This window comes from Trichomycterus rosablanca, chromosome 2, assembly GCF_030014385.1.
Source record: "Trichomycterus rosablanca isolate fTriRos1 chromosome 2, fTriRos1.hap1, whole genome shotgun sequence".
Lineage (NCBI taxonomy): Eukaryota > Metazoa > Chordata > Actinopteri > Siluriformes > Trichomycteridae > Trichomycterus > Trichomycterus rosablanca.
The window spans coordinates 12409071-12431144 of record NC_085989.1 but is presented as its reverse complement, the minus strand read 5'-3'; the positions used below and the strand labels follow the sequence as shown (position 1 = coordinate 12431144).

The following is a 22074-nucleotide window of genomic DNA, read 5'->3' as shown; positions in this document are numbered from 1 at the left end:
ACTCTAAGTTATATCCAAGTTTCATGTCTATAGTGTTGTCCCATGAAAAGATATAATAAAATATTTGCAGAAATGTGAGGGGTGTACTCACTTTTGTGATACACTGTATATATATAACATTTGATAAGGGGGTGATATGTGTGGCGTGATATGTGTGGCGTGATATGCTTGTAGTTGGCTGGTCAAGAAAAAAGTCCAGGGCTGAATTTTGTTCCCAGTCCAGCCCTGTGTTGCTCTAAGATCTCAATGTACTTTTCGGCAATAATGCTGCCATCACAAGTGTAAATTACTTTTGCCAAGGGCACTGACAGCCCCATTTTACCCTGGCTTTTGGACTTGTTGCTGATAACAGTCTGGATGGTCCTTTTCATCTTTGGTCTGGAGCACACAGCATCAAGTTTTTCCAAAAAAGTTCATCCTAAGTGCCTCAGAGCCCAGAGAAGTCTAAGCGGCTTCTGGACATGGTTAACATAAGGCTTCTTTTTTGCAAAGTAAAGTTTTAAGTGGCATTTGTGCATGTAACTCTGTATTGTGGTGCTTGACAAAGGTTTGCCAAAGTAATCCCTTGCCCATGTGGTTACATCAGCTATTGTTAAGTGGCGGTTCTTGAAGCAGTGCCGTCTAAGGGATCAAAGATCACGGGCGTTTAGCTTAAGCTTGCGCCCTTGGCCTTTATGCACTGAAATTCCTCCCAGTTCCTTGAATCGTTTAATGATATTATGCACTGTAGAGGGAGAAATATGCTAATCCCTTCTAATCTTTCTTTGAGGTACATTGTTTTTAAACATTTCAGTAATTTTCTCATGCATTTGTTGACAAACTGGAGATCCTCTGGCCATCTTTGCTCATCAAAGACTCAGCCTTTCCTGGATGCTGCTTTTGTACCAAACCATGATTACAATCACCTTTTGTACCAATCACCTGTTGACATCACCTGTTTTGAATCACATAATTATTTAGTTTTTTCACCTTATTACTAGCCATAAATTGCCCCCGTCCCAACTTTTTTTGGAATGTGTTGCATGCCTGAAATGCAGGAATGGAGGTATATTAACAAATGAAATGAAGTTGAGCAGATAAAACATGAAATATCTTGGGTTCAAACTGTCTGCAATCAAATAAAAGTCAAATATTTTTATTTTATTTGCATTTTCCATGCTGTCCCAACTTTTTCTGATTTGGGGTTGTAGTAATTGTATCAAAGGCCAAGTAAAAATACTATACAAAAAAGTTCATTAAACTGTCACCAACAAGGGCTTATAGATTTTCTTTTCTGTTTTTCCATTTGGGAATTATCTGTTTAGACATTTATTTTATTTATTTATTTATTTTTATTTATTTATTTTTGTATTTATTTCCCCCATTTTCTTGTTGTATCCAGTTTGTAACAACGAGCCGCATTGGAGACAGGTTAAGTGAATGCTGTTGCAAAGTATTTATTCTAAGAAGACACAGTGAACGCAAAATACACAGCCATAGTATAACAGACACACAGTTCAAGCTAATGCTAAAGATACTACCATCGTGGCCAAAAGTTTTGAGACGTTTGTAGCTTCAAAGCTTCAATGTATTAGACCTTTTTGTCAGATGTTTCTATGATATACTGAAGTACAACTTTTGTTGACAAATACATCAAGTTTATGCAAAGACTCAATATTTACAGTGCCGACACTTCTTTTTCAAGACTTCTGCAATTGGCATGCTGGATATCAGCTTTTGGGCCAAATCCTTATTTATGGCAACCCATTCTTGCCTTATCAGAGTTTATCACAATTTCTGTGGTTTTGTTTGTTCACCGGCTTTTTAAGGATTGACCATAGGCTCTCAATTGGATTGAGAACTGGGAGGTTTCCTGGCCATGGACACAAAATCACTGTGTGTGCATATGTATTCACACCTGCCTGGTGCCATTCCTGAGCAAGCTCTACACTGGTGGTGACCCGATTTTATAGCTAAATCCTCTTTAGGAGACTGTCCTGGAACTTGCTGGACTTTCTTGAGTGTCCTGAGACCATCTTCACAGCAATTGAAACTCCCTCCCTGGAGTTCTTGATGATCCGATAAGAGGTTGATTTGGCTGCAATTTTACAAGCAGCACTGCCCTTGCCTGTGAAGCCCTTTTGATGCAAAGCAATAATGACTGCATGTGTTTTCTTGGAGGTAACCATGGTTAACAAAAGAAGACAAAGATTTCAAGCACCACCCCTCTTTTAAAGCAACCACTCTGCTATTCTAATTCAATCAGCATGACAGAGTGAAATCAGCTGCCTCAGTAACACTTTCTCCTGAGCTAATGGGAATATCACTGAAATTATGTTAGCAGGCCATTGTGTGGCAGAGCTGAAATGCAGTGGAAATGGGATTTATGTGATTAAGTTAATTTTCCTTGCAAGGAATGACTTTGCAATTCATCTGATCACTCTTCATAACAGTTACTGCAAATTGCCACCATAAAAAACTGAAGCAGCAAACTCTGTGAAAACCAACATTTGTGTCAGTCTCAAAACTTCTGGCCACAACTGATTATTCTAACATTATTATTATTATTATGATTATTCTAACAGCTGATTAAGTGAATACTTGTGGGCTTTCTTTAAAATCAGTGTGTCATATACACTGCTCAAAAAAATTAAGGGAACACTTAAATCACACATTGGATCTCAATGAACGAAAGATTCAAATCGAAAATTTTCAGTGATATAAATTGTGTAATTAGTTAAGAACTAAATAACACAACAGTCAATGGAAACCAAAATCATCAACCCATGGAGGGCTGGACTCAGATTCATATTGAAAAAGTAAAACATTTACATACATAAAACACTCCTAGCAATGTCTGGGCATGCTCCTGATGAGACGGCGGATGGTGTCCTGGGGGATGTCCTCCCAGACCTAGATCAGGGCATAGTTGCATGCACTGATACATAAAGTCCCAGAGGTTCTCAATTGGATTCAGGTCTTGGGAACATGAGGGCCAGTCAATGGCATCAATGCCTTCATCGTTCAAGAACTGCCAACTGCACCAGCATAAGGTCTGACAATGGCTCTGAGCATTTCATCTCGGTACCTAACATAATTTAGGGTACCACTGGCTATCACGTGGAAGATTGTTCAACCCTCCTAGGATATGCCTCCCCAGACCATCACTGACCCACCACCAAACCGGTCATGCTGGATGATGTTGCAGGCAGCATAACGTTCCCCCACGGCGTCTACAGACTCTTTCATGTCTGTCACATGTGCTCGGTGTGAACCTGCTCTCATCTGTAAAGATGCTGATGCTCTCTGGTGAATGGCAATCAAGCTGCACGGTGCTGGGCTGTGAGTACAGGTCCCACTAGAGGACATCGGGCTCTCATGCCACCCTCATGGAGTCTGTTTCTGACAGTTTGCTCAGAAACATGCACACCAGCAGCTTGCTGGAGGTCACTTTGCAGGGCTCTGGCAGTGATCCTCCTGTTCCTCCTCGCACAAAGGAGCTGATACCGGTCCTGCTGCTGGGTTGATGCCCTTCTACTGCCCTGTCCTGCTCTCCTCGTGTAACGGCCTGTGTCCTGGTACCTCCTCCATGCTCTTGAGACTGTGCTAGGAGACACGACAAACCTTTTTGCGACAGCACGTATAGTGCGTATAGTGACACAAAACGCAAAACTTGAGAAGAATCAGTCAGGAAGGATAAGGAAAAAGTATTTGTCTGTGGCCACCACCTGCAAAAACATTCCCTTTTTGGGGGGTTGTCTTGCTGTTGTCTCTCCAGTGCACCGGTTGTCACTTTCATTTGCACCAAAGCAGGTGAACTTGATTCACAATCGCTTATGCTTCTGGGCAGATTGATATCCCTAAAGTTTAACTGACTTTGTGTTATACTGTGATGATTAAGTGCTCCCTTAATTTTTTTGAGCAGTGTACTTAGATGACCTACTAGTGCACAGTCCTGGTTTCGACGGGGCTTTGAGTACCACCCCAAAAAGTGTAATTTGATGAAGTTTTCTGGGGCTTGCATTCTATTACTGACAGTTTATCAAAGGCTTTGCAGGCATCGCTACACCAGCTCACAGCAAAGACGAGTACAAGACGGCAAGTACAAGATGGCGAGGATGGTGGCTTTCCAGACCCAAGTGGAATTACTTGTTGGTGGTCGTGGTGGGGTGGATGGTCCTTTTTGTCTTTGGTCCGGAGCACACGGCGCCCATTTTTTCCAAAAAAGACCTGGAATGCAGATTAATCTAATCAATACACGTTTCCACTGTGTGATGGTCCATTCTAGATGCCTCCGAGCGCAGAGAAGTTGATGCAGCTTCTGGACATGGTTAACATTAGGCTTCTTTTTTGCACAGTAAAGTTTTAAGTGGCATTTGTGCATGTAACTCCGTATTGTAGTGCTTGACAAAGGTTTGCCAAAGTAATCTCTTGCCCATGTGGTTATAACAGCTATTGTTGAGTGGCGGTTCTTGATGCAGTGCCATCTGAGCGTTCAGCTTAAGCGTACGTCTTTGGCCTTTACGCACTAAAATTCCTTCCGATTCCTTGAATTGTTTAATGATATTATGCACTGTAGAGGGAGAAATATGCAAATCCCTTCCAATCTTTCTTTGAGGTATATTGTTTTTAAACATTTCAATAATTTTCTCACACATTTGTTGACAAACTGGAGATCCTCTGGCCATCTTTGCTCATCAAAGACTCAGCCTTTCCTGGATGCTGCTTTTGTACCAAACCATGATTACAAATCAACTTGTTTTGGAATGTGTTGCAGGCCTGAAATGTAGGAATGGATGTATATTAACAAATGAAATAAAGTTGAGCAGACAAAGCATAAAATATTTTGGGTTTAAACTAAAGAAAGTAATCTTTTTCTGATTTGGGGTTCTATATACTGTAGTTTTGGTTATTATGGGTTGGTTAGCTAAACACCTTTTTTCACTTCCGTATCGAAAATGCATTGTATTGTCAAACACATGGTAATGTATAATATGTTGATCGTTACAGCCATATAACAAATGAATCTGACTTATTCACGTACTTATTCTGCTCCCCTTTCTCTATTTTCAGGCGCGGAGTGGGCGGACTTGTTTGTGATGTGGCTCTAGTGGCGGAGGGATTCATTTCTAAAGAGGAGTCCGTTGACTCGTTAGTCAGCTTGCATGTTCGATCCGCTGAGACGCTGTCTTTATCACTGTCTTCAGTTCGTACTCATCACTGCAAACAAGTGCATTCCAATGCGCCGTGGTTTTCTTTTCGTTTTTTCACTACACATGATATCTTTAGGGAAATAAGCTATTTAATTCATATTCTGTTATATTTGAGCAGCCGTTTGTATTTGAAGGGGTTTTCTTCTTTTGGACGTGACATCGTGTCTTCTTTCTTGATTGACTAAAGTGAACGTCGTTAACTGAGAAACCGACCAAGTGCGCAGAAAATGGGGGTAAGACCTGTTCTTTGGGCGTATTAGACGCACATTTGCTTGTTATATAGGCTGTATCATTTAACCATTTTAAGATTCGCGTGTGGTTGTCAAATTTTAGTGTCTAGCTTCATCCACGCCCCTTTTTTCTAAATACGTAGCGCCATCAAAACAAACAAGTGTAATACAGGTTTTGTCTGAAGAATATACATTCCAGATTACCAACTGTAAGATCACTGATGTTAGATACGTCCAACACAGCCAGAAATGTTTACTGAATATATTATTGGTAAATATTACTCAGCACCTAATTGTGCTGTTTTGGACAAAGTAAGGTAATAAATAAAGATAACATATATTAAGTATGTCTGTAATGTGATGGTTTGTATTTTGTTCGTTGTAAAGCCTCATGTATCAGATATTAATATGCAACAGATGGACAAAATTTCTAACAAGCCCACACCTTTTAAATATGCAAATGCTAATAAAATGTGTATTGAGTAACATTCTATGATAACCTGAATGTTTAATTTTATGGGAAATGTGTTTAATAGCAAATACGGTTAACAATACTGTCTATCATTTGTAAAAGCCTGTTCTGATATTTTTCCAGCTAAATGTGAAGAAACGTTAATAACCAGACAAAGTACACCTTGGAATAAAGTAGCTCAAGCATTTTTTATCAATTGATATGTATTGGTTTGGCCAAAAGTTGACCTGCTTAAACCAGCCTTAAAACGATTGATGTTAGATTTAAACAGCTTTTAGTTGGTGTATTGATAAAGCACATCTAGGGTTTGGCTGTTCATAAAATGGTGGATTACTGTTTGGTTCATGGTGACCCAGTTCAATTGGCTTTATCGTAGAGGCTGGCAGTTTATTGAGGTGTAAAGAATTTGTATGCACACTTGATCATTATGTCTCTAATTTACGTTACCCGAAACCAGTGCAATCAATGCCAGAGCATCATGCCAAGCACAAAGGTCAGGTAGAGACACCACTAGAGAGTTTGTAAAAAATAAATAGGAAAGAGCAGAGAGGTGTCACCTTGAGGAAGACCCAACCTGTGGCATCAGGTGTTAAACTGTGGTTAAGAGAGCATTAATTAAACAGAGATGCTGCTTCTGCAGAAAAAAAATCATAAATCCTCCAGAGAATTGTAGGAGGTTTTTTATTAATGGCATACGTGCAAAAGTGCATGCTAACATAATATACAGTTCTGTAGAAAGTATGTGTATTTCATTAATTTATTCTTGGTTTAAGATTCTTAAACAAACTGTAACACATGACTGGAAGTACAAGGGAACACAAAACATTAAAACATTTTACTTTCTAATATCTTTAACTTAATCACCCATGTGAAAAACTATCTATCCCTCTAAACTTAATAATTGCTTATACCACCTTTAGCAGTACCAACCACAACAAAAAGCTCTAATAACTGTAGATCGGTCTTGATCTTGATACAATTGCTTTTAAATCAGTACATTGGAAGGTTTTTAAGTATAACCTGTTTGTTTTAGGTCCTGTCACAGCACTGTAGTGGGGTTTATATCACTAGGCCACCAAAGATAGGCCTGCCCTTGTGCTTTGGAGTGGTCATGTTACCTAAACCATTTGCGCTTGAGCCTCAGACCACAAACTGATTACTGGTCATAGTTCAGTCATGTCGACTAGACCTTAACGCAGCAAAGCATCACTGATGAGACTGAAGTATTTGAGGAAGTATTTGATCAATGCACAGATCAAACCAAACAAGTCATGCAGACATGAGCCTTGGTCAGCAGGTAGTAGTCCCTCCTGCTACTCAAGCACTCGAACTCAGCTTGATTGGCCTGATGTTGACTGTAGTGTAGTGTCAAAATTTGAGGTCCATATACATTTTACTCCGCATTAGGTAGAGACAAAACTCTGATTTGTCTCATGCTCTGCAAAAAAACCTCAAGAAATATAAAGCTAGGCGCCCAGGTGGCGCAGCGGGATATTACGCTAACACACCAGCACCGGGTTTCTGGCGGGCATAATTGGCAGTGCCTGCAGCAGATACAAATTGGCCACTGTATCTGCAGGGTGGGGACCGGACTATATATGGGTGGGTGGGTCTTCATACGCTGTGTAAGGACCCTGACTGGCAGAAGAGACGCCCGTGCAGGAAGTGCTGACAAGAAAAGGAGTACACGTGTAAAGAAGGTGTGGGCAGCGGCGTGCTCTCCTTGGATGCAAACCTGAAGTTTGTCAGCAGCGGAAGACAAATTGGATGCGCTAAATCCGGAGGGAAAATGGGGAGAAAAATGCATAAAAAAAAAAAAAAGAAGCATATAGATTGCCCTACATAGATTTTGAGCCAATTTCATAATTAATCATGCAAAATTAGACAAACGTGTGGGGTGAACTAGTCTCTGGATTTTCACCCAACATACACAAATCTGGTATCAAGGAAGAACTTTAATAATCATAAAAAAATTGTGAAATTTCTATAGTGTTTTACCAGATGCCAGTTTTAAGCATAGGTGGTGCAAGCCACCTATAAAACGCACAAATAGTGCTCTAACTCAGAAAGCATTCCACTGATTGTCATGAAACTGTAAAGGCACATATCATAGGAGGTTTGTAGGCTAAATATATGGTGTAACTGCAGTGCTAGGTGGATAATACCTAAAACATAATTTGTCCAATTGACATCATATCTGAAAAACACAGCCACCACTGACCAATGAGATTGCAGGGAGTATTTAAACACACAGATCAAAACGTAAGTCATACGGACATAAGAATTGGTCAACAGGTAGTAGTCCCTTGTTACTCAGGCTCTCAAGCTCAGCCCAATTAGCCTGAAGTTGGCGCTATAGTGTATAGACCTTAAAGCAGCAAAGCATCACCGATGAGACTGTAGGAAGTATTTGATCAATGCACAGATTAAACCGTAATTCATACAGACATGAGCCTTGGTCAGCAGGTAGTAGTCCCTCCTGCTACTCAAGTGCTCGAGCTCAGCTCGATTGGCCTGATGTTGGCGCTGTAGCGTAGTGTCACACTTTGAGGTCCATATGTTCTATCCTGTATTAGGTAGAGACAAAATAATTTTTTTCTTTGATTATTTGTCTCACACTGCAAAAAAGCCTCAAGAAGCATATAGCTTCCCCTATATAGATTTTGAGCTAATTTGCATAATTAAACATTAGGGGTGGGTTTATAAAATTTTGATTCGAATCGATCTTTATTTGAACGATCCGATATCGATTCATATAAACGCGAGATCGATCTTTTAAATACGCCCCTTTTTACAGTGCACACGGAAATCTGTTACCCCCTTTAATTTCGCGTGACCAGCCAGTGTTTTTTCATGCAACGAGATCTGACCTGCACATCAGTTTAGCATGGCAGAAGCTCAAGTTATGACCACTACACAACTTTTTGCACTGATTTTCGCTCGGCGACGGGTCGGTGCTGGATTCGGGAGGAACTCGGTGTTCGCTCTGCGATCAAAACTCGGCTCTCAATCAATGTGAGAAACAGCGAGGGGAAACACAGGGGGGAGGTTGTAAACAGGTGGTGGAGCGCAATATAGTTTCTATCAGAATACATCAGCACACGTGAGTTTTACAGTATTTCTGACCTGATCGTTCTCTACAAAACAAAATATTTATTAACCTCCAACTCACTATAGAACAAGCCATGCTGCTCGTGTTGCCAAATCCACTCAGATTCCTTTATTTCATCAGCGCACAAACTTTGATCTCTCGCTACTTGTTGATGTGCATGTTTGGACGTGGTATCATTAAACCTTTCATCACTTCTCATATGTGTTTTCGTGACAAAACGTAGTTTTGGAGACCAGAGAAGCTCGCCTGTGATTCTCCCTAGTGATAGATGGTGTAGTGTAAAACCCCCCATCGCCGATCAGTCGTGTAGTGTGAACATTACAGCGACCAGGTGTTAATCAGAGTGTCGTGTAGTGTAAACTTGGCATAAGCTGTTCAACAGCCAGGTGTATGTTTACATTACATTTACAATGTTGTAGCGTGTCAGACATATAAAATAATAATAATAAATGAATGTTACTGTTTTCTGTTTTGGATTAATTATTTATGTAAACAAAATACACAAATATTTTTAATAATGAGTGTTCTTTGTACAATTATCACATTCGTTCTCTGAACATCTGTACATATTTAAACAAAACTTGTTAATGTAACTCAAATATGCCTAAATGTGTTGAATCGAAATTGAATCGAAAATCGAAGATCGAATCGAATCGGGACCTTGTGAATCGGAATCGAATCGATCCAGGAAATAAGTGGCGATACCCAGCCCTATTAAACATGCAAAATTACACAAACGTTTGCGGGCGAAGTAGTCTCTGGATTTTCACCCAACATACACAAATATGGTACCAAGAATGAACTTGAACTTTAATAGTTATCAAAAAATTTTAGAATTTTTATAGTTTTTTACCAGATGCCAGTTTTAGGCATAGGTGGTGCAAGCCACTTATAAAGCACACATACAGGGGTTGGACAAAATAACTGAAACACCTGGTTTTAGACCACAATAATTTATTAGTATGGTGTAGGGCCTCCTTTTGCGGCCAATACAGCGTCAATTCGTCTTGGAAATGACATATACAAGTCCTGCACAGTGGTCAGAGGGATTTTAAGCCATTCTTCTTGCAGGATAGTGGCCAGGTCACTACGTGATGCTGGTGGAGGAAAACGTTTCCTGACTCGCTTCTCCAAAACGCCCCAAAGTGGCTCAATAATATTTAGATCTGGTGACTGTGCAGGCCATGGGAGATGTTCAACTTCACTTTCATGTTCATCAAACCAATCTTTCACCAGTCTTGCTGTGTGTATTGGTGCATTGTCATCCTGATACACGGCACCGCCATTGGATGCACATGGTCCTCCAGAATGGTTCGGTAGTCCTTGGCAGTGACGCGCCCATCTAGCACAAGTATTGGGCCAAGGGAATGCCATGATATGGCAGCCCAAACCATCACTGATCCACCCCCATGCTTCACTCTGGGCATGCAACAGTCTGGGTGGTACGCTTCTTTGGGGCTTCTCCACACCGTAACTCTCCCGGATGTGGGGAAAACAGTAAAGGTGGACTCATCAGAGAACAATACATGTTTCACATTGTCCACAGCCCAAGATTTGCGCTCCTTGCACCATTGAAACCGACGTTTGGCATTGGCACGAGTGACCAAAGGTTTGGCTATAGCAGCCCGGCCGTGTATATTGACCCTGTGGAGCTCCCGACGGACAGTTCTGGTGGAAACAGGAGAGTCGAGGTGCACATTTAATTCTGCCGTGATTTGGGCAGCCGTGGTTTTATGTTTTTTGGATACAATCCGGGTTAGCACCCGAACATCCCTTTCAGACAGCTTCCTCTTGCGTCCACAGTTAATCCTGTTGGATATGGTTTGTCCTTCTTGGTGGTATGCTGACATTACCCTGGATACCGTGGCTCTTGATACATCACAAAGACTTGCTGTCTTGGTCACAGATGCGCCAGCAAGACGTGCACCAACAATTTGTCCTCTTTTGAACTCTGGTATGTCACCCATAATGTTGTGTGCATTGCAATATTTTGAGCAAAACTGTGCTCTTACCCTGCTAATTGAACCTTCACACTCTGCTCTTACTGGTGCAATGTGCAATTAATGAAGATTGGCCACCAGACTGGTCCAATTTAGCCATGAAACCTCCCACACTAAAATGACAGGTGTTTCAGTTATTTTGTCCAACCCCTGTATAGTTCTCTAACTCAGAAAGCATTCCACTGATTGTCATGAAACCATAGGCACATACCATAGGAGGTTTGTAGGCTAAATATATGGTGTAACTGCAGTGCTAGGTGGATAATACCTAAAACATAAATTGTCCAATTGACATCGTATCTGAAAAACACGGCCATCACTGTGACCAATGAGATTGCAGGGAGTATTTGAACACACAGATCAAACTGTAAGTCGTACGGACATAAGACTTGGTCAACAGGTAGTAGGCCCTTGCTACTCAGGCTCTCAAGCTCTGCCCAATTGGCCTGATGTTAGTGCTATAGTGTATAGAACTAGTCTCTGGATTTTCACCACACATACACAAATTTGATATAAAAATCAGGTGGCGCAGCGGTAAAAACACACGCTAGCGCACCAGAGCTGGGATCTTGAATACATCATATGGAATCTCAGCTCTGCCATCCGGCTGGGCTGAGCGGCCACATGAACAATGATTGGCCTGTTGTTCATATACGGGTGGGGTATTAAGCCGGATAGGGACTCCTCGCGACTGATGCAACTATGACCTCTGCTGGCTGATTGATGGTGCCAGCACAGAGGCGGGGAAAGAGTGCGGATCAGGGTGTGTCTCTCCGTACACAAGGCTGATTCACATATATGCTTAGTGTGGGTGACAAATTCACTTTTAATAAAACGAAGATTAAGCACTTGAACTTAACTTAAACAAAAATTAAGCATTAAACATTATTACAAAGATTGTCCAATTGACTTGAAATTTGGCATAGCTGTTATGTCATATCTTCTTTTCATGTGATTTATCCAACCCCCCCCCTCCCACACACACCCACCCACCCATCCAGGCACTTAAGCTCAGCCTGATTGGCTTGATGGTGGCACTATAGTGTACTTTAAGATTCTTGTCTTCTACCCCATATGACGTAGATGGAAAATTAATTTTTTGACTAATTACTTGTCTCATGCCCTACAAAAATGCCTCAACCTAGTAGCCCAGCCCACTTCTATCTTGAGCTAATTTGCTTATTATGCAAAATCTCACAAATGTTTCAGTGTGAACTAGTCTCTCATATCCCCCTTCATACTCATGTATTGGGCCACATTGGGTCTCATAAATGAGATTATCTAAGGATAACAAGGCATGCAGTTCATTTAATGTTTGTCTGGGATTTGTGACTCCTTGAATGAGTGGTCAAGGTGCTTTTAATGAATTTCAGCCACTTCTATGAAGATTTATCTCAGTCTAAAGTTTTGGAAATAATGGCTTAGATTGAGGTTGGTTGGAGTTTTACACTAATGAGCTACGGCCCCCAAAAATGTGCATGGCAATGCCTATTGTGTAACAAAAGTGCATGTGACGATCAGGTACATATTAAATGCTGGGTTGATGGTAGTTACACATAGTACATTTGTTAAATGCAGCACATATGGGCAGGCATAAAGACCTGTGAAGCGAAATTGATAAGGGTGAGATCATTATGGCCAGACATCTGGGTTTAACTATGTCTGAAACAGCAATGGGTGCTCACAGGCAGCTGTGGTGGGTCCCATTAACTGTGGTCTGAGGAGGGACAAGCCATGAACCGCTGACACATTGTTGAGAGGCATTGAGTCATTGATGCCAGAGGACTTGAAGGCCGTAGCATCTGGTTCAGACCAACAGAATGACTGCCATGGCTCAAAATGCAGATTAATTTTAAATCAGTGATGTAGTGAAAGTGTCACTTGTAGGCATGGTTTAATGTTTACTGAGACCTTTTAGCCTACTTTACATTCTATTCTGGTGCTGTTAGGTGATGTTTAGATTTAAAAAGGGGTGTCTATTCTAATTAAACAAAATTATCAATTAAATTTGGTTTGTTAATTAACAAAGGGAGAAACTACTTTTTTTAAATTGCTAAATTGGTGTTGATCACTTGTCTGTTAATTAATTAAATGATTGTTGGATTCAGTTGGCTTTGTCTTTTTGTTAAAAGATATCAAAAGTGCATATGCATAAATTAATAAAATCAGAAAAGGGGTCAGATACTTCAAGGCACTGTATATTTGACATACAACCCCAAATCAGAAAAAGTTGGGACAGCATGGAAAATGCAAATAATAAAAAAAAAAAACCCACAGAGTTTCTTACATTTACTTTGACTTTTATTCGATTGCAGACAGGATGAACCTGAGATATTTCATGTTTTGTCTGCTCAACTTCATTTATTAATAAACATCCATTCCTGCATTTCAGGCCTGCAACACATTCCAAAAAAAGTTGGAACAGTAAAGCATTTACCACTTTGTAATGTTGCCATTCCTTTTCACCACACTTAAAAGACGTTTTGGCACTGAGGATACCAAGTGATTTAGTATTTCAGCCTTTATTTTGTCCCTTGCCCATGTGTTTATATTAGCTATTGTTGAGTGGCGGTTCTTGATGCAGTGCCATCTAAGGGATTGAAGATCACGGGTGTTCAGCTTAAGCTTGCCCCCTTGGCCTTTATGCACTGAAATTCCTCTCTATTCCTTGAATCGTTTAATGATATTATGCACTGTAGATGGAGAAATATGCAAATCCCTTCCAATCTTTCTTTGAGGTACATTGTTTTTAAACATTTCAATCATTTTCTCACACATTTGTTGACAAACTGGAGATCCTCTGGCCATCTTTGCTCATCAAAGACTCGGCCTTTCCTGGATGCTGCTTTTGTACCAAACCATGATTACAATCACCTGTTGACATCATCAGTTTGGAATTACATTATTATTTAGTTTTTTCACCTCATTACTAGCCCTTAATTGCCCATGTCCCTTTTTTTGGAATGTGTTGCAAGCCTGAAATGTTAACAAATGAAATGAAGTTGAGCAAATAAAACATGAAATATCTTGGGTTTAAACTGTCTGCAATCAAATAAAGTCAAAGTAAATGTTAGGAACACTGCATTTCTATTTTATTTGCAATTTTCATACTGTCCCAACTTTTTTTGATTTGGGGTTGTAAATAAATGTCTTTAATATTATTGTTATATTTAATGATTATGACAAATGTACAGTACTATGCTGCCTTATAGCTACTGCTGTATTAAATGTTGTGCTTGACACACAAACATCAGTGTTAATGAGTTTTGCACAGGGAGACTTTGCAAAAAGTCAACAGCTAACCAACATGATTTTTATGTTAAAACCTTAAACTCAGGAAGGGAGGTGTTTGTCAGAGCCAAACTCTGATAAAGAATGCTTGCAAATACATTGTGTACATAGCACAAAGTATGTCTATAATCAGTATTGTTGTCTAAATCACTCTGATCGATGTCATTAATCAGAACAGCATTACAGTAGCAGGACATATTGTGATTGTGATTGTGTGTGTGTGTGTGTGTGTGTGGTAATGTAGTGCTTCACTATTGTCAGTAATAATGATTTCTATCTACAGCCCAGGGTCACCCAATCAATCCAATGTGCAGACAGTTCGATTGGTTGTAACAATGATGAAAGTTGCTGGACATACCCAAGCCTAATTTAATTGCTTTTCTCAAAACTTAGTAGCATTATAATCTGCCTAATTTTACTTGTATTTAATAACCATGATGACATCAAATGTTATCTTCTAATGGGCAAGTCATAATAATGTAAAAAGTAGGTATATCAATCAATGATTATTCTTTTAACTGATTAACAACAATTAAATCATTGCTATAACGCTGTCGGTTAAACAGCTGGTGCTGTAGTTGAGCTAAGAGCAGAGGTACAGATGGTAGCCTAGTGGGTAGGGCTTTGGGTTATCAACTGAAACGTTGAGAGTTTAAATCCCACCTCTGCCATGCAGCCACTGTTGGGCCTTTGAGCATGGCCCTTAACCCTCTCTGCTCCAGGGGTGCCATACTGACTGGCCATGGCTGACCCTGCGCTCTGACCCCAGCTTCCAAACAAACTGGGATATGCGAAGAAAGAATTTCGTTTTACTGTACACCTGTATACAGTGTATCACAAAAGTGAGTACACCCCTCACATTTCTGCAGATATTTAAGTATATCTTTTCCTGGGACAACACTGACAAAATGACACTTTGACACAATGAAAAGTAGTCTGTGTGCAGCTTATATAACAGTGTAAATTTATTCTTCCCTCAAAATAACTCGATATACAGCCATTAATGTCTAAACCACCGGCAACAAAAGTGAGTACACCCCTAAGAGACTACACCCCTAAATGTCCAAATTGAGCACTGCTTCTCATTTTCCCTCCAAAATGTCATGTGATTTGTTAGTGTTACTAGGTCTCAGGTGTGCATAGGGAGCAGGTGTGTTCAATTTAGTAGTACAGCTCTCACACTCTCTCATACTGGTCACTGAAAGTTCCAACATGGTACCTCATGGCAAAGAACTCTCTGAGGATCTTAAAAGACGAATTGTTGCACTACATGAAGATGGCCAAGGCTACAAGAAGATTGCCAACACCCTGAAACTGAGCTGCAGCACAGTGGCCAAGATCATCCAGCGTTTTAAAAGAGCAGGGTCCACTCAGAAAAGACCTCGTGTTGGTCGTCCAAAGAAGCTGAGTGCACGTGCTCAGCGTCACATCCAACTGCTGTCTTTGAAAGATAGGCGCAGGAGTGCTGTCAGCATTGCTGCAGAGATTGAAAAGGTGGGGGGTCAGCCTGTCAGTGCTCAGACCATACGCCGCACACTACATCAAATTGGTCTGCATGGCTGTTACCCCAGAAGGAAGCCTCTTCTGAAGTCTCTACACAAGAAAGCCCGCAAACAGTTTGCTGAAGACATGTCAACAAAGGACATGGATTACTGAAACCATGTCCTATGGTCTGATGAGACCAAGATTAATTTGTTTGGTTCAGATGGTCTCAAGCATGTGTGGCGGCAATCAGGTGAGGAGTACAAAGATAAGTGTGTCATGCCTACAGTCAAGCATGGTGGTGGGAATGCCATGGTCTGGGGCTGCATGAGTGCAGCAGGTGTTGGGGAGTTACATTTCATTGAGGGACACATGAACTCCAATATGTACTGTGAAATACTGAAGCAGAGCATGATCCCCTCCCTCTGGAAACTGGGTCGCAGGGCAGTGTTCCAGCATGATAATGACCCCAAACACACCTCTAAGACGACCACTGCTTTATTGAAGAGGCTGAGGGTAAAGGTGATGAACTGGCCAAGCATGTCTCCAGACCTAAACCCAATAGAACATCTTTGGGGCATCCTCAAGCGGAAGGTGGAGGAGCGCAAAGTCTCGAATATCCGCCAGCTCCGTGATGTCGTCATGGAGGAGTGGAAAAGCATTCCAGTGGCAACCTGTGAAGCTCTGGTAAACTCCATGCCCAGGAGAGTTAAGGCAGTTCTGGGAAATAATGGTGGCCACACAAAATATTGACACTTTAGGAACTTTCACTAAGGGGTGTACTCACTTTTGTTGCCGGTGGTTTAGACATTAATGGCTGTATATTGAGTTATTTTGAGGGAAGAATAAATTTACACTGTTATATAAGCTGCACACAGACTACTTTTCATTGTGTCAAAGTGTCATTTTGTCAGTGTTGTCCCATGAAAAGATATACTTAAATATCTGCAGAAATGTGAGGGGTGTACTCACTTTTGTGATACACTGTATGTATATATGACAAATAAAGGCTTCTGTTGTTCTACACAACATCTCGGACCACTGATTTGAGACACATGGAGTTTTGGGTCAGTGATGATGATGCTTTTCTGCTGCAGGAATTGGCAATCTTAAACATGTGATCTTGATATGTATTCACAGAAATACCAAGGCATTTTGAGGAATGTTATGCCTTCTGAGATAATATTGAACCTTGGTGATAATTCGACATTCCTGCAAGACAGCAATCTTGAGCAGACGTCCAAGTCAACCAAGTTGCCTGGTTAAGGAATCAGTCCTGGGATTTCCTGGAATGGCCTTCAAAGTCTCCAGATTTTAATTCCATAGAGAATCTTTAGTGGAATTTCAAGAACATCAATTAGATGGAAGCTTTTGCGCAGAAAGAATGTGTCCACAAGAGTTGTCAGGCTTGTTAGCACCCCAATCAAAAGGTGTTAGCACCAAGTCAAAAGGATGTTCCACCAAGTACTGAGGCTAGGCTTTGAATAATAGTGAACATGGACATTTGTTAAGAGAACTAGAGGCTTTTTATTTGAACTCAAAATTGGGTCAACTTACAGTATTGTGCAAAAGTCTTAGGCCACCACTAGCTTTGTTGTTTTAGCAAGGTATTAATGATCATCCATATTTATTTTTTGGTCTCTTTATTAAGATACAAACAGAAAATATAAAAAAAAAACTATTTTAGAACATAATGGCTTCTACAGGCAAAAGTCAGTATTTAGTTTGACCTCCCATGACACTAAGCACATCTTGAACTCTTTTGAGGAGACTGCCTTGAAGTTTTCTATTGTAATCTTCTGGAATATTATACCAGGTTTCTTTTAGCCCTTCCCAGAGTTCTTTAGATTTAGATTTGTTTTATCAGCTGTTTTTCACACCAAATATGATTTTACTGTATTAGCAGAGTGCTTGGGATCATTATCATGCTGAAAAATAAAACAATTGTCCATCAGGCGCTTTCCAGAAGAAATGGCACGATGAATTACATCCTGTCTGTACTTTCAGCATTCATGATCTTATCAGTTTGGACAATACTGCCAAAATCACTGGCAGAAATGCAGCCCCAAACCAGAACAGGCCCTCCAACATGTTTCACTAAAGGCCACAGGCATTCAGTCTTCCATCTCTCTCCAATTCCTTATCTTACAAATTGTTGATGATTGGATTAAAAAATTTTAAACTAATACTTATCATTACAATAATTGTGAGCTTTAGCATATAATAGCTTGTTCTCCCTGTTCTTCTTCCATGAAAGTGGTTTCTTGGCTGCTGCCCCTCCAAAAAGACCATTTCTGATCAAGCTTCTTCAGTCTGTAGAAGGGTCAACTTGCTGGACTTCTTTTGGTCTTTTAAAAAGATTTAAAAAGTTTTTTAAGCTTTTCAGTCCTTTTTTGTCATTGACCTCTTGGCATTTATTAGGGTTCTGTTTCATTTAGGTTTAAGTTTTTTTAAGGGCTTTTAAGTCTTTTAAATCTGCATACAAATTTCCTGTATTTTCTTGTTGTATTCTAATATTTTAGACAGAGAAATAATTACACACACAGATTAGGCATAACATTATGACCACCTTCCTAATATTGTGTTTGACCCCATTTGCTGCCAAAACAGCCCTGAGCCATCAAGGCATGGACTCCAATAGACCCCTGAAGGTGTGCTGTGGTATCTGGCACCAATATGTTAGCAGCAGATCTATTAACTCCTGTAAGTTGCGAGGTCAACTTGCTGGACTTCTTTTGGTCTTTTAAAAAGATTTAAAAAGTTTTTTAAGCTTTTCAGTCCTTTTTTGTCATTGACCTCTTGGCATTTATTAGGGTTCTGTTTCATTTAGGTTTAAGTTTTTTTAAGGGCTTTTAAGTCTTTTAAATCTGCATACAAATTTCCTGTATTTTCTTGTTGTATTCTAATATTTTAGACAGAGAAATAATTACACACACAGATTAGGCATAACATTATGACCACCTTCCTAATATTGTGTTTGACCCCATTTGCTGCCAAAACAGCCCTGAGCCATCAAGGCATGGACTCCAATAGACCCCTGAAGGTGTGCTGTGGTATCTGGCACCAATATGTTAGCAGCAGATCTATTAACTCCTGTAAGTTGCGAGGTGGGGCCTCCATGGATCGGACTTGTTTGTCCAGCACATACCACAGATGCTCGATAGGATTGAGATCTGGGGAATTTGGAGGCCAAGTCAACACCTCAAACTCATTGTTGTTGTGCTTCTCAAACCATTCCTGAACCATTTTTGCTTTGTGGCAGCCATCAGGGAATACCGTTTCCATCAATGAGCCTTGACTGCCCATGACTCTGTCGCTGGTTTACCACTATTCCTTCCTTGGACCACTTTTGATAGATACTGACCACTGCAGACCGGGAACACCCCACAAGAGCTACAGCTTTGGAGATGCTCTGACCACGTCGTCTAGCCATCACAATTTGGCCCTTGTCAAACTCACTCAAATCTTTACGCTTGCCCATTTTTCCTGCTTCTAACACATCACCTTTGAGGATTAAATGTTTACTTGTTGGCTAATATATCCCACCCACTAACAGGTGCCATGATGATGAGATAATCAGTGTTATTCACTTCACCTGTCAGTGGTCATAATGTTATGCCTGGTTGGAGTATGGTCATTATACAATTGCTAAAATAACATCTAATGGTGGTCTAGGCCTTTTGCACAGTACTGTATGTTTCTAAAATTGCTCGTTTGTGTCAATAAATATTATTTTACTTGTTCTATAGTTTCATTGAATTCTATATACATTCACACAATACCCTTTAAGGCAAAGGGGTTTGAATATCACTAGTTGCAGAAATTATTAAAAGAATAATGTTATGGAACATTTGTAGTGCATACTGCACAGATTGTAAGTAGGTCTTAAATAATTAAAACATTGGACCATTATGCCACCACCAATCTTTCAGGAAGAAACTTGTATAAAGCTGTTTCAGAGGCAAATACTCTGAATGCTCAAATGATCAAATTAAGGTGTTGTTTCCTTATTTCTGATATTTTATCCAACATACTGTATTCCACCCTGTTTTTGTGAATTTTCTATCCATGTAAAGAATCTAAATATACGTGTAATTGTGTAAATATGGACCTGAAATAGGGGCGTGAATATGGACATAAATAACGCTGACTGACTGGTATCAAATGAGATGAAAGAGTGCTCACTGTTGCGTGCGCAGAGGTGAGTGCACATTAACATGGTGAAGTGAACAGAAATGTCAAATAGTGTGTTCTTCCTTTAGAAAGATAGTGAAGAAACACAGTGAACATTTTATAAGCACTCAGGTTATGTTTCTGATATTCTAAAATACAACCCCAAATCAGAAAACGTTGGGACAGTATGGAAAATGCAAATAAAATAAAAATGCAGTGTTCCTTACTTTTACTTTGACTTTTATTTGATTACAGACAGGATGAATCTGAGATATTTCATGTTTTGTCTGCTTAACCTTATTTCATTTATTAATAAACCTTTATTCCTGCATTTCAGGCCTGCAACACATTCCAAAAAAAGTTGGGACAGGGCAATTTAGGGCTAGCAGTGAGGTGAAAAAAGCTAAATAATGATGCGATTTTAAACAGATGATGTCAACAGGTGATTGTAATTATGGTTTGGTACAAAAGCAGCATCCAGGAAAGGCTGAGTCTCTAATGAGCAAAGATGATCAGAGGATCTCTAATTAGTCAACAAATGCATAAGAAAATTATTGAAATGTTTAAAAACAATGTACCTCAAAGAAAGATTGAAAGTGATTTGCATATTTCTCCCTCTACAGTGCATAATATCATTAAACCATTTAAGGAATCAGGAGAAATTTCAGTGTGTTAAGGCCAAAGGCACAAGCCGAAGCTGAACGCCTGTGATCTTCGATCCCTCACACAAGACTGCATCAAGAACCGCCACTCAACAATAGCTGTTATAACCACATGGGCAGGGGATTACTTTGGCAAACCTTTGTCAAGCACTACAATATGGAGTTACATGTACAAATGCCACTTAAACTTTACTGTGCAAAAAAGAAGCCTTATGGTAACCGTGTCCAGAAGCGGCTCTGGGCTTCTCTGGGCTCGGAGGCATCTAGGAGGGACCAGCACACAGTGGAAACGTGTATTGTGGTCAGATGAATTAGCATTCCAGCATTTTTTGGAAAAAATGGACGTTGTGTGCTCTGGATCAAAGATGAAAAGGACCATTCAGACTGTTATCAGCAACAAGTCCAAAAGCAAGGGTCTGTCATGGTATGTGGCTGTGTCAGTGCCCTTAGTAAAGGTCATTTACACTTCTGTGATGGCAGCATTAATGCAGAAAAGTACATTGAGATCTTAGAGCAACATATGCTGCCTTCAAGACGTCATCTTTTCCAGGGATGTCTATGCATTTTTTAACAAGACAATACAAATCCACATGCTGCACATATTACGAAGGCATGGCTGCGGAAGAAGAGGGTACGGGTACTGGACTGGCCTGCCTGCAGTCCTGACCTGTCCCCAATAGAGAATTTTGAAGGAAAAATGCGACAACGGCGACCCCGTACTGTTGCACATCTTAAGACGTGTTTGCAGGAAGAATGAGACAAAATAAAAGCTGAAGCACTAAATCACTTGGTATCCTCAATGCCAAAACGTCTTTTAAGTGTGGTGAAAAGGAATAGCAAAAGTGGTACAAAGTGGTGAATGCTTTACTGTCCCAACTTTTTTTGGAATGTGTTGCAGGCCTGAAATGCAGGAATGAAGTTTTAATAATAAATGAAATGAAGTTGAGCAGATAAAACATGAAATATGTCAGGTTCATACTGTCTGCAATCAAATAAAAGTGAGAGTAAGTGTAAGAAACTCTATGTTGTTTTTTATTTGCTTTTTCCATTACCAACTTTTTTAAATTTGGGGTTGTACTTGGGAAAAGTCTCAGTAAAAGAGTGATGGTGATTTTAATAATTGAATGTCATCTTGTTAATCTGATGTAAAACTGTCAATTTTAAAACAATTCTAGTCTATCAATTTAGAAAGTATAATTTACCTTTTTATTTATTCAAAATCAGTTTAGTATCACTTTGGGAAGAGTGCCACTTCATTTGTCTGGTTCCTCTCAAAGTTTCTTACTTATAATTTTATGGGAGTTTGTCATTGCCACTGGTGCCGTCAGCTTGCTCAACAGGGTTTTTTCTTGGTTTTTGGTTTTGGATCTGTAAAGATACCAAACACCACACATTCACTCTATCAAACCTGGGAGCAACCTAAAGTAGCCAATTCATCTTTATCATGTTCTTTGAAAATT

At 40.0% G+C, this 22074-nt stretch overlaps 1 protein-coding gene across 1 annotated transcript in view; it reads left to right on the top strand.

Annotated features, from left to right (window-relative positions):
• Positions 1 to 5192: 5192 nt before the first annotated feature.
• atp1a3a (ATPase Na+/K+ transporting subunit alpha 3a) overlaps positions 5193 to 22074 on the top strand; it is an 84943-nt gene continuing 68061 nt past the window's right edge. The window contains exon 1 of the mRNA XM_063011358.1: positions 5193 to 5425. Coding sequence (XP_062867428.1) covers positions 5420 to 5425 — 6 coding nt within the window. The 5' untranslated portion in view covers positions 5193 to 5419. The remainder of the gene's footprint in view (positions 5426 to 22074) is intronic.